This window comes from Camarhynchus parvulus, chromosome 2 (genome assembly GCF_901933205.1).
Source record: "Camarhynchus parvulus chromosome 2, STF_HiC, whole genome shotgun sequence".
In the NCBI taxonomy this organism is placed as follows: domain Eukaryota; kingdom Metazoa; phylum Chordata; class Aves; order Passeriformes; family Thraupidae; genus Camarhynchus; species Camarhynchus parvulus.
In genome coordinates, this window is record NC_044572.1 from 151,772,616 (window position 1) to 151,787,703 (window position 15,088).

General features: G+C 63.5%; 1 protein-coding gene across 1 annotated transcript in view; it reads right to left on the reverse strand.

Moving 5' to 3' along the window:
- OPLAH (5-oxoprolinase, ATP-hydrolysing) overlaps positions 1-15,088 on the reverse strand; it is a 51,544-nt gene that overhangs the window by 35,216 nt on the left and 1,240 nt on the right. Inside the window, 9 exon segments of the mRNA XM_030965027.1 lie at positions 702-814; positions 908-1,203; positions 2,798-2,956; positions 5,755-5,920; positions 7,092-7,287; positions 10,953-11,076; positions 12,155-12,269; positions 14,209-14,256; positions 14,554-14,658. Coding sequence (XP_030820887.1) covers positions 702-814; positions 908-1,203; positions 2,798-2,956; positions 5,755-5,920; positions 7,092-7,287; positions 10,953-11,076; positions 12,155-12,269; positions 14,209-14,256; positions 14,554-14,658 — 1,322 coding nt within the window.

A 15,088-nucleotide genomic window follows, 5' to 3' on the forward strand; every position in this document is an offset into this window, starting at 1 on the left:
GACCCCCCACAGAGGGGAATCCCCGGGGACCCCCCAGCCCCTCCCCAAGTCGGGGTCCGCACCGCCCCCGCCCCAAAAAGGGGATCCATCCCCACAGCCCCAACCCCAACACGGGGGTCCCGGAGCCCCCCAGCCCCCTGCCCATCCTGGGTGTCCCCGTGCCCCCTGCCCATCCCGGGGGTCCCTGTGCCCATCCCGGGGGTCCCTGTGCCCCCTGCCCATCCCGGGGGTCCCTGTGCCCACCCCGGGGGTCTCCTCGCACACCCAGAGGGTCCCCGAGCCCCCCACCTCCAACTCAGGTGTCTCCACGCCCCCTGCCCATCCTGGGTGGTCCCCGCGCTCCCTGCCCATCTCAGGGTTCCTTGGGGGTCTCCCCACGCCCCCTGCCCACCCCGGGGGTCCCTGTGCCCACCCCGGGGATCCCTGTGCCCACCCCGGGGGTCCCTGTGCCCATCCCGGGGGTCCCTGTGCCCCCTGCCCATCCCGGGGGTCCCTGTGCCCACCGCGGGGGTCCCTGTGCCCCTGCCCATCCCGGGGGTCCCTGTGCCCACCCCGGGGGTCCCTGTGCCCACCCCGGGGGTCCCTGTGCCCCTGCCCATCCCGGGGGTCCCCGTGCCCACCCCGGGGGTCCCTGTGCCCCCTGCCCATCCCGGGGGTCCCTGTGCCCGCCCCGGGGGTCCCTGTGCCCACCCCTCACGTACTTGTGGATGAAGACGCGGGCCATGCCCAGCGTGCGGGCGATGGCACACGCGTGCTGCCCCCCGGCGCCCCCGAAGCACGCCAGCACGTGTCGCGCCGCGTCGTGTCCCCGCGCCTGCCGCCACCGGGGGGACACGCGGGTGACGCCGCTGCCACCCGCCGAGCCCCCTGCCCACCCACCCGCGGGGGTCCCGCGGGGGTCCCGCACCTGCGTCAGGGCGCGGATGGGCCGGCACATGGCCTCGTTGGCCACGCGGATGAAGCCGAGCGCCACCTCCTCCACCGACAGCTTGTCACCAGCGGTGTCACCAGCGGTGTCACCAGCGGTGCCACCCTCGGTGCGGCCCTGGAAGGCGCGGATGGCGGCCGCCAGCTCCCCGAAAGCCGCCACGGCCGTGTCGCGACACAGCGGCTGCTGCTCGTCGGGCCCGAAGATGCGCGGGAAGAACTCGGGGAGCAGCCGGCCCAGAACCAGGTTGGCGTCGGTGACGGTCAGGGGACCGCCTGGGGACATTGGGGACAATGGGGACAATGGGGGGGTCAGGGGACCGCCTGGGGACATTGGGGACAATGGGGGTCAAGGGGGGACATTGGGGACAATGGGGACAATGGGGGTCAATGGGGACAATGGGGGGTCAGGGGACCGCCTGACTTGGGACAATGGGGGGGGAGGGGGGACAATGGGGACAATGGGGGGGTCAGGGGACCGCCTGGGGACATTGGGGACAATGGGGACAATGGGGGTCAGGGGACCGCCTGGGGACATTGGGGACAATGGGGGGGGTCAGGGGACCGCCTGGGGACAATGGGGACAATGGAGGGGTCAGGGGACAGACTGGGGACAATGGGAGGGTCAGGGGACCCCCTGGGGCTGGGGACACAGGGACTTGCAGGGGGGTCATGGAGGGTCAGAGGGAACACAGGGGTCAGGGGATGGCCTGGGGACAGGGGGGCACAGGGGGTCATGTGGGGACACCAGTCAGGGGACACCGGGGGGGACATGGGGACACAGGGGGGTCAGGGGACATGGGGACAATGGGGGGTCACAGGGGGTCAGGGGGAGTCAGGGGACAGCCTGGGGACATGGGGACATTGGGGAACAGGGGGGACACGGGGGTCGGGGGGTCAGGGGGGCCTGGGGACACGGGGTCATGGGGACATGGGGGCCAAGAGGACACAGGGGTCAGGGGATGGCCTGGGGACAAGGGTCAGGGGGACATGGCGGACACCAGGGAGGACACGGGGGGGACACTGGGGGGACGACACGGGGACAGGGGGGCTCAGAGGGGACACGGGGGGGTCAGGGGACACGGGGGTCACGGGGACACGGGGGTCAGGGGACACGGGGGACAGGGGGCACGGGGGGACCCCGGGGGCATGGGGGAACCGGGCGCTGGTATCGGGACCGGCACGTGGGACAGTAGGGGACATGGGGACGACACGGGGACATGGGGGGGGCAGACATGGGGACAGGTGAGCGGGACAGACATGGGGACGCTATGGGGACATAGGGGACAGACACGGGGACAGGTATGGGGGCAGACACGGGGACATGGGGACAGACACGGGGACAGGTATGGGGACACGGGGACAGGTATGGGGACAGGTATGGGGACAGACACGGGGACAGGCAGGGGACATGGGGACAGACATGGGGACACGGGGACATGGGGACAGACACGGGGACAGGTATGGGGACACGGGGACAGGTATGGGGACAGGTATGGGGACAGACACGGGGACACGGGGACATGGGGACAGACACGGGGACAGGTATGGGGACACGGGGACACGGGGACAGGTATGGGGATAGGTATGGGGACAGACACGGGGACATGGGGACAGACACGGGGACAGGTATGGGGACATGGGGATAGGTATGGGGACAGGTATGGGGACAGACATGGGGACACAGGGACATGGGGACAGGTATGGGGACAGACACGGGGACAGGTATGGGGACAGGTATGGGGACAGGTATGGGGCAGACACGGGGACAGCAGGACAGCCACGGGGACACGGAAGGGACAATGACACTCACAGGTGCCCCTCACTCACCTGGGACACACCCGGAGCCCCCGCCCCACATCCCCCCGGCCCCCGGAGCCCCCTCCCCACCTGAAGAAGAGGCGGGACCCCCCCCCGGCCGCCACGGTGTTGATGTCGAGCTGCGGGGCCTGGATGGAGACCCCGGCCGTGCTGGCCTCGAACACGTGCTCGAAGCGCCCCGCGAAGCGGCTCACGTCCGTCGAGGTGCCTGCGACACCCCGAAACTGAGAGACCCCAAAGACACGCCACCCCAACCTGAGAGACCCCAAAGACACCCCAACCCAACCTGAGAGAGACCCCAAAACTGACCAGAGAGACCCCAAAACTGAGAGACCCCAAAACTGACCAGAGAGACCCCAAAACTGAGAGACCCCAAAGACACCCCATCCCAACCTGAGAGAGACCCGAAAAACACCCCATCCCAATCCGAGAGACCCCGAAACTGAGAGACCCCAAAAACACCCCACCCCAACCTGAGAGACCCCAAAGACACCCCACCCCAACCTGAGAGACCCCAAAAACACCCCATCCCAACCTGAGAGACCCCGAAACTGAGAGACCCCAAAACTGACCAGAGAGACCCCAAAACTGAGACACCCCAAAAACACCCCACCCCAACCTGAGAGAGACCCCAAAACTGACCAGAGAGACCCCAAAACTGAGAGACCCCAAAAACACCCCATCCCCATCCCAGAGACCCCAAAGACACCCCATCCCAACCTGCGACACCCCGAAACTGAGAGACCCGAAAAACACCCCATCCCAATCTGAGAGACCCTAAAGACACCCCATCCCAACCCCAGAGACCCCGAAACTGAGAGACCCCAAAACTGACCAGAGAGACCCCAAAACTGAGAGACCCCAAAAACACCCCACCCCAACCTGAGACCCCAAAAACACCCCATCCCAACCTGAGAGACCCCGAAACTGAGAGACCCCAAAAACACCCCATCCCAACCTGAGAGACCCCAAAAACCCCCCATCCCCAACCTGAGAGACCCCAAAAACACCCCATCCCCAACCTGAGAGACCCCGAAACTGAGAGACCCAAAAAACACCCCATCCCAACCTGAGAGACCCCAAACTGAGAGAGCCCAAAACTGACCAGAGAGACCCCAAAACTGAGAGACCCCAAAGACACCCCATCCCAACCTGAGAGACCCCGAAACTGAGAGACCCCAAAAACACCCCATCCCAACCTGAGAGACCCCAAAACTGACCAGAGAGACCCCAAAACTGAGAGACCCCAAAAACACCCCATCCCCACCCCAGAGACCCCAAAGACACCCCATCCCAACCCCAGAGACCCCAAAAACACCCCATCCCAACCTGAGAGACCCCAAACTGAGAGACCCCGAAACTGAGACCCCAAAATCGCCCCATCCCAACCCCCTCGCACGGCTCAGGCGCCTGGGGAGGTACCCAGAAACTGAAGGACCCCAAAACTGAGGGACCCCAAACCCAGACAGACCCCAAAACCGCCCCATCCCAAACCCAGCGGGACCCCCAGCTCCAGACGGACCCCAGCTCCTCACAGCGGCTCCAGGTTGGGGTGCCTGGGAGGGACCCCAAGACTGCCCCCCAAATCCAGACAGACCCCAACCCCCCGGGACCCCCACCCTGCTGTGACCCCAATCCCAACGGGACCCCCATCCTGCTGTGACCCCAATTCCAGCGGGACCCCCCACCCTCAATGGGACCCCCACCCTCAATGGGACCCCAACCCCCGGGACACTCAATTCCAGCGGGACCCCCGCCGTGACCCCAATTCCCCCGTGACCCCCAGTGTCCCGGTGACACCCCCATGACCCCAAACCCAGTGAGACCCCCCCGACCCCCCTGTGACCCCAATCCCAGAGGGACCCCCCGGGACCTCAATCCCCCCCATGACCCCAACGGAACCCCCGGGACCCCCAGTCCCAAAGGGACTGACCCCCTCCCCATGACCCCAGTCCCAGCAGGGCCCCCCCAAAACCCCCCCGTGACCCCAACTCTATGGGGCTCCCCTGTGACCCCCGGGACCCCCAATCTCCCTGGGACCCCCCAATCCCAATGGGACCTCCACCCTCAATGTGACCCCAACCCTCCCCTGACCCCCCATGACCCCGATCCCCCCATGACCCCTGGGACCCCCAATCCCCCTGGGACCCCCCCATGACCCCCAATCCCCCCGTGACCCCTGGGACCCCCAATCCCCCTGGGACCCCCCCATGACCCCCCAATCCCCCATGACCCCTGGGACCCCCAATCCCCCTGGGACCCCCCCATGACCCCCCGACCCCCAATCCCCGGGACCCCTGGGACCCCCCCTTAACCCCGATCCCCCATGACCCCTGGGACCCCCAATCCCCTGGGACCCCCCATGACCCCCAATCCTCCCGTGACCCCAATCCCAGCGGGACCCCTGGGACCCCCAATCCCCCTGTGATCCGCAATCCTTCTGGGACCCCAATCCCAATGGGACCCCCAATCCCCCCGTGACCCCAATCTCCCTGGGACCCCCGTGACCCCAACCCCAACAGGACCCCCCCCTTTGACCCCAATTCCCCTGTGACCCCCGGGGACCCCCAATCCCAGCGAGACCCCCACCTCAATGGGACCCCAAGCCCCCTGGGACCCCAATCCCAACAGGACCCCCTGTGACCCCAATTCCCCTGTGACACCCCCGACCCCCAATCCTCCCATGACCCCAATCCCAGCGGGACCCCCGGGACCCCCGAGACCCCGATCACCCCAAACCCAGCAGGACCCCCCCGGGACCCCAATCCCAGTGGGACCCCCGGGACCCCCACCCTGCTGTGACCCCAATCCCAAGGGGACCCCCTGGGACCCCCACCCCCCCGGGACCCCCAATCCCCGTGGTCCCCAATCCCCCCCCCCGAGCCCCCCGAGACCCCGATCAACCCAAACCCAGCAGGACCCCCCCGGGACCCCCAATCCCAGCGGGACCCCCCCGGGACCCCAATCCCCCTGGGACCCCCACCACAGTGGGACCCCCCGTCTCACCCCCCATGTCGAAGCCGATGACGGGGTTCCCGTCCCGGGGGTCGAAGGTGGTCCGGGCGTAGCCCACGACCCCCGCGGCCGGGCCCGACAGGATGGCCCGGGCCCCCCCGAAACTGGCCATGGGGGTGAGCCCCCCGTCCGAGCGCATGAACTGCACCGGGACCCCCTAAAAACGGGATTTGGGGGGGTCAGGGTGGGGTCAGGGGGGTGAGCCCCCCATGAACTGCACCGGGACCCCCTGAAATGGGGTACGGGGGGTCAGGGGGTCAGGGGGGTCAGAGCCCCCCATGAACTGCACCTGCACCCCCTAAATATGGGATTTGGGGGGTCTGTGGGGTCAGAGCCCCCCGTCCGAGCATGAACTGCACCGGGACCCCCTAAAAACGGGATTTGGGGGGGTCAGGGGGGGCTATGGGGTCAGAGCCCCCCATGAACTGCACCGGGACCCCCTGAAATGGGGTACGGGGGGGTCAGGGGGGTCAGAGCCCCCCATGAACTGCACCTGCACCCCCTAAATGGGGTACGGGGGGTCAGGGGGGGCTATGCAGTGTCCCTGTGTCTGTCCCAGGCCTGTCCCGTGTCTGTCTGTCCGTCCCGTGTCTGTCCTGTGTCTGTCCCGTTTCAGTCCCTGCCCTATCCCGGGTCAGTCCCCGGTCAGCCCCCGCTTTATCCCGGGTCAGTGTCCCCACTCTGTCCCAGGTCAGTCCCGGGTCAGCCCCAGCCCTGTCCCGTGTCTGTCTGTCCGTCCCGTGTCTGTCCTGTGTCCCAGCCCTGTCCCAGCCCTATCCCGGGTCAGCCCCGTGTCTATCCCGGCTCTATCCCGTGCCAGCCCAGCTCACCTTCAGCCCATCCCGGAAGCCCTGGCAGAAGCCGTGCAGGTACCGGCGCACACCTGGGCTCAGGTAGGCCCGAGTCAGTCCCGGGTCAGTCAGTCCCTGCTCTATCCCAGTCCTGTCCCGGGTCAGTCAGTCCCTGCTCTATCCCGGGTCTATCCCAGGTCAGTCTGTCCCAGGTCTGTCTGTCCCAGGTCTGTCTGTCCCTGCTCACCTTCAGCCCATCCCGGAAGCCCTGGCAGAACCTGTGCAGGTATTGGCGCACACCTGGGCTCAGGTAGGCCCGGGTCAGTCAGTCCCTGCCCTATCCCGGGTCTATCCCAGGTCAGTCTGTCCCAGGTCAGTCTGTCCCCGCTCACCTTCAGCCCGTCCCGGAAGCCCTGGCAGAACCTGTGCAGGTACCGGCGCACACCTGGGCTCAGGTAGGCCCGGGTCAGTCAGTCCCTGCCCTATCCCGGGTCTATCCCGGGTCAGTCTGTCCCAGGTCAGTCTGTCCCCGCTCACCTTCAGCCCGTCCCGGAAGCCCTGGCAGAAGCCGTGCAGGTACCGGCGCACACCTGGGCTCAGGTAGGCGTCGGCGCAGGCCGTGAGCCCCTGCGGCACCGCCCGCGCCATGCCGGCCACGGCCGAGGACAGCGACACCTGCGAGAAGCCCAGGGACAGCGCCAGGGCCCCCACCTGCTGCTCGTGACCCGGCCACCTGGGGGGACACACCTGTGTCACACCTGGGGAACACCTGGGTGTCACCTGTGTCACACCTGTGTCACACCTGTGTCACACCTGAGTCACACCTGTGTCACACCTGTGTCACACCTGGGTGTCACACCTGAGTCACACCTGTGTCACACCTGGGTGTCACACCTGGGTGTCACACCTGTGTCACCTGTGTTACACCTGAGTCACACCTGGGTGTCACACCTGTGTCACCTGAGTCACACCTGTGTCACCTGAGTTACACCTGGGTGTCACACCTGTGTCACCTGAGTCACACCTGTGTCACACCTGTGTCACACCTGGGTGTCACACCTGAGTCACCTGAGTCACACCTGTGTCACCTGAGTTACACCTGAGTCACACCTGGGTGTCACACCTGTGTCACCTGAGTCACACCTGTGTCACACCTGGGTGTCACACCTGGGTGTCACACCTGAGTCACACCTGTGTCACACCTGTGCCACACCTGTGTCACACCTGTACCCCAAACCCCACCTGCGAGAACCCCAGGGACAGCGCCAGGGAGCCCACCTGCTGCTCGTGACCCGGCCACCTGTGGGGACAGGTGAGTGTCACCTGTGTCACACCTGGGGCACACCTGGGGCACACCTGTGTCACACCTGAGTTACACCTGAGTTACACCTGTGTCACCTGGTGTAACCCCCAACCCCAGCTGCAGAGCTGTCAATCAATCAGCCATCGATCCATCAATCAATCACTCAATCAATCACTCAATCAATCACTCAATCAATCAGCCAATCAATCAGTCGATCAATCAGTCTGGTGCGGGGTGGGGCTAACCCCCCTGAGTGACCGGAGTGACCACAGTGACCGGAGTGACCACAAGTGACCAGAGTGACCACAAGCGACAAGTGGTGACCAGGAGTGACCACAGTGACCAGGAGTGACCACAAGTGGTGACCAGGAGTGACCACAGTGACCAGAGTGACCACAGTGACCACAGTGACCACAAGCAGTGACCACAGTGACCAGAGTGACCACAGTGACCAGAGTGACCACAAGTGACCAGGAGTGACCACAGTGACCAGAGTGACCACAAGTGGTGACCAGGAGTGACCACAAGTAGTGACCAGGAGTGACCACAGTGACCAGGAGTGACCACAAGTGGTGACCAGGAGTGACCACAGTGACCAGAGTGACCACAAGTGACCAGGAGTGACCACAGTGACCGGAGTGACCACAGTGACCAGGAGTGACCACAGTGACTGGAGTGACCTAACACAAGAGACCAGAGTGACCACAAGAGACCAGGAGTGACCACAAGTAGTGACCAGGAGTGACCACAGTGAGCAGAGTGACCACAAGTGGTGACCAGGAGTGACCACAGTGACCAGAGTGACCACAAGTGACAAGCGGTGACCACAGTGACCACAGTGACCACAGTGAGCAGAGTGACCAGAGTGACCACAGTGACCAGAGTGACCACAAGTGGTGACCAGGAGTGACCACAGTGAGCAGAGTGACCAGAGTGACCACAGTGACCAGAGTGACCACAAGTGGTGACCAGGAGTGACCACAGTGACCGGAGTGACCACAGTGACCAGGAGTGACCACAAGTGACCAGGAGTGACCACAAGTGACCAGGAGTGACCACAAGTGACCGGGGCCAGACCCTGCCCTACCCTGGGCTCCCAGACCCCAAATTTGGGCTTTTTCCCTTTATTTTCTCTCTTTTTGACCTCTAGAACCCAAATTTGGGCTTTTTCCTCTTTTTTTTTTCTCTCTCTTTTTTTCACCTCCAGAACCCAAATTTGGGGGTTTTTTTCTCCCTTTTTAAATTTTTTTTTTTTTTTTTTGACCTCCTGAACCCAAATCTGGAGATTTTTCTCTTTTTTTGAGCTCCAGAACCCAAATCTGGGCTTTTTCCTCACTTTTTTTTTTTTCCTCATTTTTTGACTTCCGGAACCCAAATCTGGGATTTTTTCTCTCTTTTCTCTTTTTCTCTCTTTTTAGATCTTTTTTTTGACCTCTAGAACCCAAATTTGGGCTTTTTCCTCTTTTTCTCTCTCTCTTTTTTTTTTTTTTTTGAGCTCTGGAACCCAAATCTGTGAATTTTTCTCTGTTTTTTCCTCTCTTTTTTTCACCTCCAGAACCCAATTTTGGGGATTTTACTCTCTTTTCTATTCTCCTACTTATTATTTTGAGCTCGAGAACCCAAATTTGAGAATTTTCCTTTCTTTTTTTTCCTCATTTTTTGAGCTCCAGAACCCAAACCTGGGGATTTTCCTCTCTTTTTTCCTCATTTTTTGGGCCCTGGAACCCAAATTTTGTCCTTTTTCCTCTCTTTCTTAATACTTTTTTTTTTTAACTCCTGAACCCAAATCTGGGCTGTTTCCTCCCTTTTCTCCTCATTTTTGAGCCCTTTCCCCGGAATTCTCTGGGCTCCTCCCATCCGAGGGTTCCGCGTTTCCAGGTGAAATTAATGGGTTTAATTAATGCTAATTGAGGTTAATTAACGCCAAATCGGTGCTAATTAACGCCCCGGGGGGTGGGGCTGAATTTGGGACCGAATTTGGTCAGAATTTGGGCTGAACTGGGGTGAATTTGGGGTCAATTTTGGGTGAATTGGGGGGAATTTGGGGCCAAATTGGGGCCGAATTTGGGCTGAATTTGCAGTGAATTTGGGATGAATTGGGGCTGAATTTGGGGTCCATTTTGGGTGAATTTTGTGTGAATTTGGGCTGAATTTGGGGTCCATTTGGGCTGAATTTCCCGCTTTGCCCATTCTCAGTAGTTTTTAGGTGAGTTTTGGGCATTTTTGGATCTTTGGGGATTTTGGGTTGGGGGGCACCTGCGGCACCTGAGAGACACCTGGGTCACTTCAGGGTCACCTGGGAGGCACCTGGGGGGCACCTGAGTCACCTGGGGGTACCTGAGTCAACCTGAGACACCTGGGGGGGTACCTGAGACACCTGAGAGACACCTGGGTCACTTCAGGGTCACCCGGGGGGTACCTGGGGGGCACCTGAGACACCTGGGGGGCACCTGACACACCTGGGGACACCTGGGGGGCACCTGAGACACCTGGGGGTACCTGAGTCAACATGGGGACACCTGGGGGACACCTGAGTCACCTGAGAGACACCTGGGTCACTTTAGGGTCAGCCGGGGGGTACCTGGGGGGCACCTGAGACACCTGAGAGACACCTGGGTCACTTCAGGGTCACCTGAGGGGCACCTGGGGGGCACCTGAGACACCTGGGGGGGGTACCTGAGTCAACCTGAGACACCTGGGGGACACCTGGGGGTACCTGAGACACCTGAGAGACACCTGGGTCACTTCAGGGTCACCCGGGGGGTACCTGGGGGGCACCTGAGACACCTGGGGGGGGTACCTGAGTCAACATGGGGACACCTGGGAGACACCTGAGACACCTGGGGGGGTACCTGAGTCACCTGGGGGGCACCTGGGGGCACCTGAGACACCTGAAGGGCATCTATGGGTCATCTGGGACTCCCCAGATCCCCCCCAACCCCCCCCTCAGGACCCCCCAAATCCCCCCAGGACCCCCCAGGACCCCTCAGGACCCCCCAGATCCCCCCAGGACCCCTCAGGGACCCCTCAGGGACCCCCAGGACCCCCCAAATCCCCCCAAACCCCCCCAGACCCCCCAAGCCCCCGTGTCTCACGCGTAGCTGTGCAGCAGCAGCACCGCCAGGCTCCGGATGCCGCGGGCCAGGAGCCGCTCCAGGTCGGCGCGGAGCCGCGACACGTCCAGGGGGCGCTGCACGAGCAGGGTGACACCCGACACACCTGGGGGGACAGTGTCACAGTGTCACCTACACACCCAAACCTCGTGCTGCACGAGCAGGGTGACACCCGACACACCTGGGGGGACATGGGGACAGTGTCACAGTGTCACCTACACCCTCCCGCTGCACGAGCAGGGTGACACCCGACACACCTGGGGACATGGGGACAGTGTCACAGTGTCACCTACACACCTAAACCCCGTGCTGCACGAGCAGGGTGACACCGGACACACCTGGGGACATGGGGACAGGGGACAGTGTCCTGTGTCACCTACACACCCAAACCCCGTGCTGCACGAGCAGGGTGACACCGACACACCTGGGGGGACATGGGGACAGTGTCACAGTGTCACCGAGAGCCCTGAGACGCCCTAAACCCCCTGGTGCCACCTCAGAGAGCAGCAGGGGACGGTGACAGCGGTGACACCTGCCATGTGCCACTCAGTGTCACCCCAGGGCCACCAGCCCAGTGTCCCACCTTGCACCTGGGGCCAGCTGTCACTGCCGGGCAGGTGACAATGGTGACAATGGTGACAATGGTGACAATGGTGACAATGTGACACCCACCTTGCACCCGGGGCCAGCTGTCACTGCCGGGCCGGTGACAATGGTGACAATGGTGACAATGTGACAATGTGACACCCACCTTGCACCCGGGGCCAGCTGTCACTGCCGGGCAGGTGACAATGGTGACAATGGTGACAATGGTGACAATGGTGACAATGGTGACAATGTGACACCCACCTTGCACCCGGGGCCAGCTGTCACTGCCCCACAGGTGACAATGGTGACAATGGTGACAATGGTGACAATGTGACAATGTGACACCCACCTTGCACCCGGGGCCAGCTGTCACTGCCGGGCAGGTGACAATGGTGACAATGGTGACAATGGTGACAATGTGACACCCACCTTGCACCCGGGGCCAGCTGTCACTGCCCCACAGGTGACAATGGTGACAATGGTGACAATGGTGACAATGGTGACAATGTGACACCCACCTTGCACCTGAGGCCAGCTGTCACTGCCCCACAGGTGACAATGTGACAATGTGACAATGGTGACAATGTGACACCCACCTTGCACCCGGGGCCAGCTGTCACTGCCGGGCAGGTGACAATCCTCCTGCTCCGGGATCAGCCGCTCGTCCACCTCGATCACCTCCTCGTACAGCACATCGGGCATGGCCACCTCCTGCGGGGACACCAGGGGACACGCGGTGACACGCGGGGCACATCGCCCCAGTGACACCGCGGGGACACGCGGTGACATCGCCGGGGTGGCACTGAAGTGACACCCTGAGGACACAGGGCAGGAGTGGGGTGGCACTGGGACAGGAAGGGGACAAGAATGGGGTGGCAGCAGGACAGGACTGGGGTGGCACTGGGATGGGACAGGGACAAGAAAGGGACAGGACTGGGATGGCAGCAGGACAGGAGTTGGGTGGCACTGGGATGGGACAGGACTGGGACTGGACAGGGACAGAGCCAGGATGGCGCTGGGACAGCACCAGGACAGGACAGGGACAGGACAGGACAGCCAGGACAGGACAGGGACAGGGACAGGACAGGACAGGGACAGGGACAGGACAGGGAGGACACGGCCATGGCTGGGGTGGCGCGGGGATGCCAGCCCCTGGACAGCCCATGTCCCCCCGCGTGTCCCACCTGTGCCGTGTCCCCCCCGTGTCCCCCCCTCCTGTGGCCAGCACTGTGTCCCCCCACCGAGTCCCCTGTCCCATGTCCCCTGTCCTGTGTCCCCTGTCCTGTGTCCCTCCTGTGTCCCCTGTCCCTGGCCATGGGCCAGGCCGGGCCCTGAGCCCAGCCCCGCTCACGGGACAGGGACAGGGACAGGGGACAGGGACAGGGACAAGGAACAGGGACAGGGACAGGGGACAGGGGACAGGGACAGGGACAGGGGACAGGGACAGGGACAAGGAACAGGGGACAGGGACAGGGACAAGGAACAGGGGACAGGGACAGGGGACAGAGGACACACCAAGGACACCCAGCCGGCCCTGACACGCGGACATGGGACAGAGGGGACACTGGGGGGACACAGGGAGACACTGGGGGGACACTGAGCCCACAGCAGGGACAGTGTGGGGCACAGGGGACACGGTGCCAGCCAGGGTGGGGACATGGGGACAGGGTGGTGGGGACACTGTGCGGGACACGGTGCCAGCCCAGGAGGGGACACTGTGGGGGACAGGGGGAGGGGACACGGGGACAGGCTGTCTGGGGACACTGTGGGGCACACGGGGGACACGTGTGCGAGCCCCAGGGGAGGGGACACGGGGACAGGCTGTCTGGGGACACTGTGGGGACATGGGGACACGGTGCCAGCCCCAGCAAGGACACGGGGACAGGCTGTTTGGGGACACTGTGGGGCACACGGGGACACGGTGCTGGTCACGGGACACGGTGCCGGTCACAGGACGTGCCAGCCCCGTGCCAGGCGGCCACGGGTCACCGAGGGGACACCGCGTGGGACATCACACGGGTCAGTGTGGGGACACCGAGGGGACACGGCGGGGGGCACAGGACACAGGGGACAATGAGGGGACACGGGGGGGCACAGGACACTGGCACTGCGGGCACAGGGACCGGCACCCCCCCCCAGGGGACATTGGCACAGAGGCACGTGGCACCACGGACCCTGGGCGGTGCCAGTGCAGGCACAGGTGTGCCCAGGTATTGCCAGGCGTGCCCAGCTGTGTGCCCAGCTGTGTGCCCAGCTGTGTACGCAGGTGTGCCCAGGTGTATGTACAGGTGTGCCCAGGTGTATGCACACGTGTGTGCCCAGGTGTATGTACAGGTGTGCCCAGCTGTGCCCAGCTGTGCCCAGGTGTACCCAGGTGTGCCCAGGTATTGCCAGGCGTGCCCAGCTGTGTGCCCAGCTGTGTGCCCAGTTGTGTGCCCAGGTATTGCCAGGTGTGCCCAGGTCTTGCCAGGTGTGCCCAGCTGTGTGCCCAGGTGTGCCCAGGTATTGCCAGGTGTGCCCGGTGTGGTGTACCCAGTGTATGTACTGTGCCCCGGGTTCCCGTGTATCTGTGTGCCCAGTGTGCCCATGTGCCAGCTGTGTGCCCGTGTGCCAGTGTGCCCAGTGTGCCCCAGTGTGCCTGTACCCTCACCAGGTCGAAGAGGCGCGGCCGGGCCTGCGTGCCGATGTGCAGCAGGTGTGGGGATGGGTTTGGGGGTGGGTTTGGGGTACAGGTGTGTGCCCAGGTGTGCCCGGTGTGTGCCCAGGTGTGTGCCCAGGTGTGCCCAGGTTCCCATGTGTGCCCAGGTGTGTGCCCAGGTGTGCCCAGGTGCACTCACCAGGTCGAGGCGCCGCGGGCCTGCGGCCCGGTGTGCAGCAGGTGTGGGGATGGGTTTGGGGTGGGTTTGGGTCATGTGCCCAGGTGTGCCCAGTGTCCCAGGTGTGTGCCCAGGTGCACCACCATAGAGGCGCGCAATAGGTGCCGAAGCCGCGGTACGCCAGGCCCCTCCCCGGGGCAGCAGCGCCGTGCCACCGTGTGCCATGCGGATCCCTGTCCGGAGCCGTCCAGGGGATCGTCCCGGGGCAGCGGCACCCCCAGCTCCTGCGGAACCCCAACACTCACCGGGGAACCCCAAAATCCACCAGGGAACCCCAAAATTCACCCAGAGACCCCAAAACCCACCAGGGAACCCCAACACTCACCGGGGAACCCCAGCACTCACCCAGAGACCCCAAAACTCACCGGGGAACCCCAACACTCACCGGGGAACCCCAAAATCCACCGGGGAACCCAAAAATCACCTGGGGACCCCAAAACTCACCGGGGAACCCCAAAACTCACCCAGAGACCCCAACACTCACCGGGGACCCAACACCTCGGACCAAAACACCGGCGAACCCAAAATCACGGGAACCCCAACACTCACCCAGAGACCCCAACACTCACCGGGGAACCCCAAAATTCATCCAGGAACCCCCAGACCCACAGCGACACCCCCAGACCCTGCGGGACCCCAAAAGTGAGCCCCAGC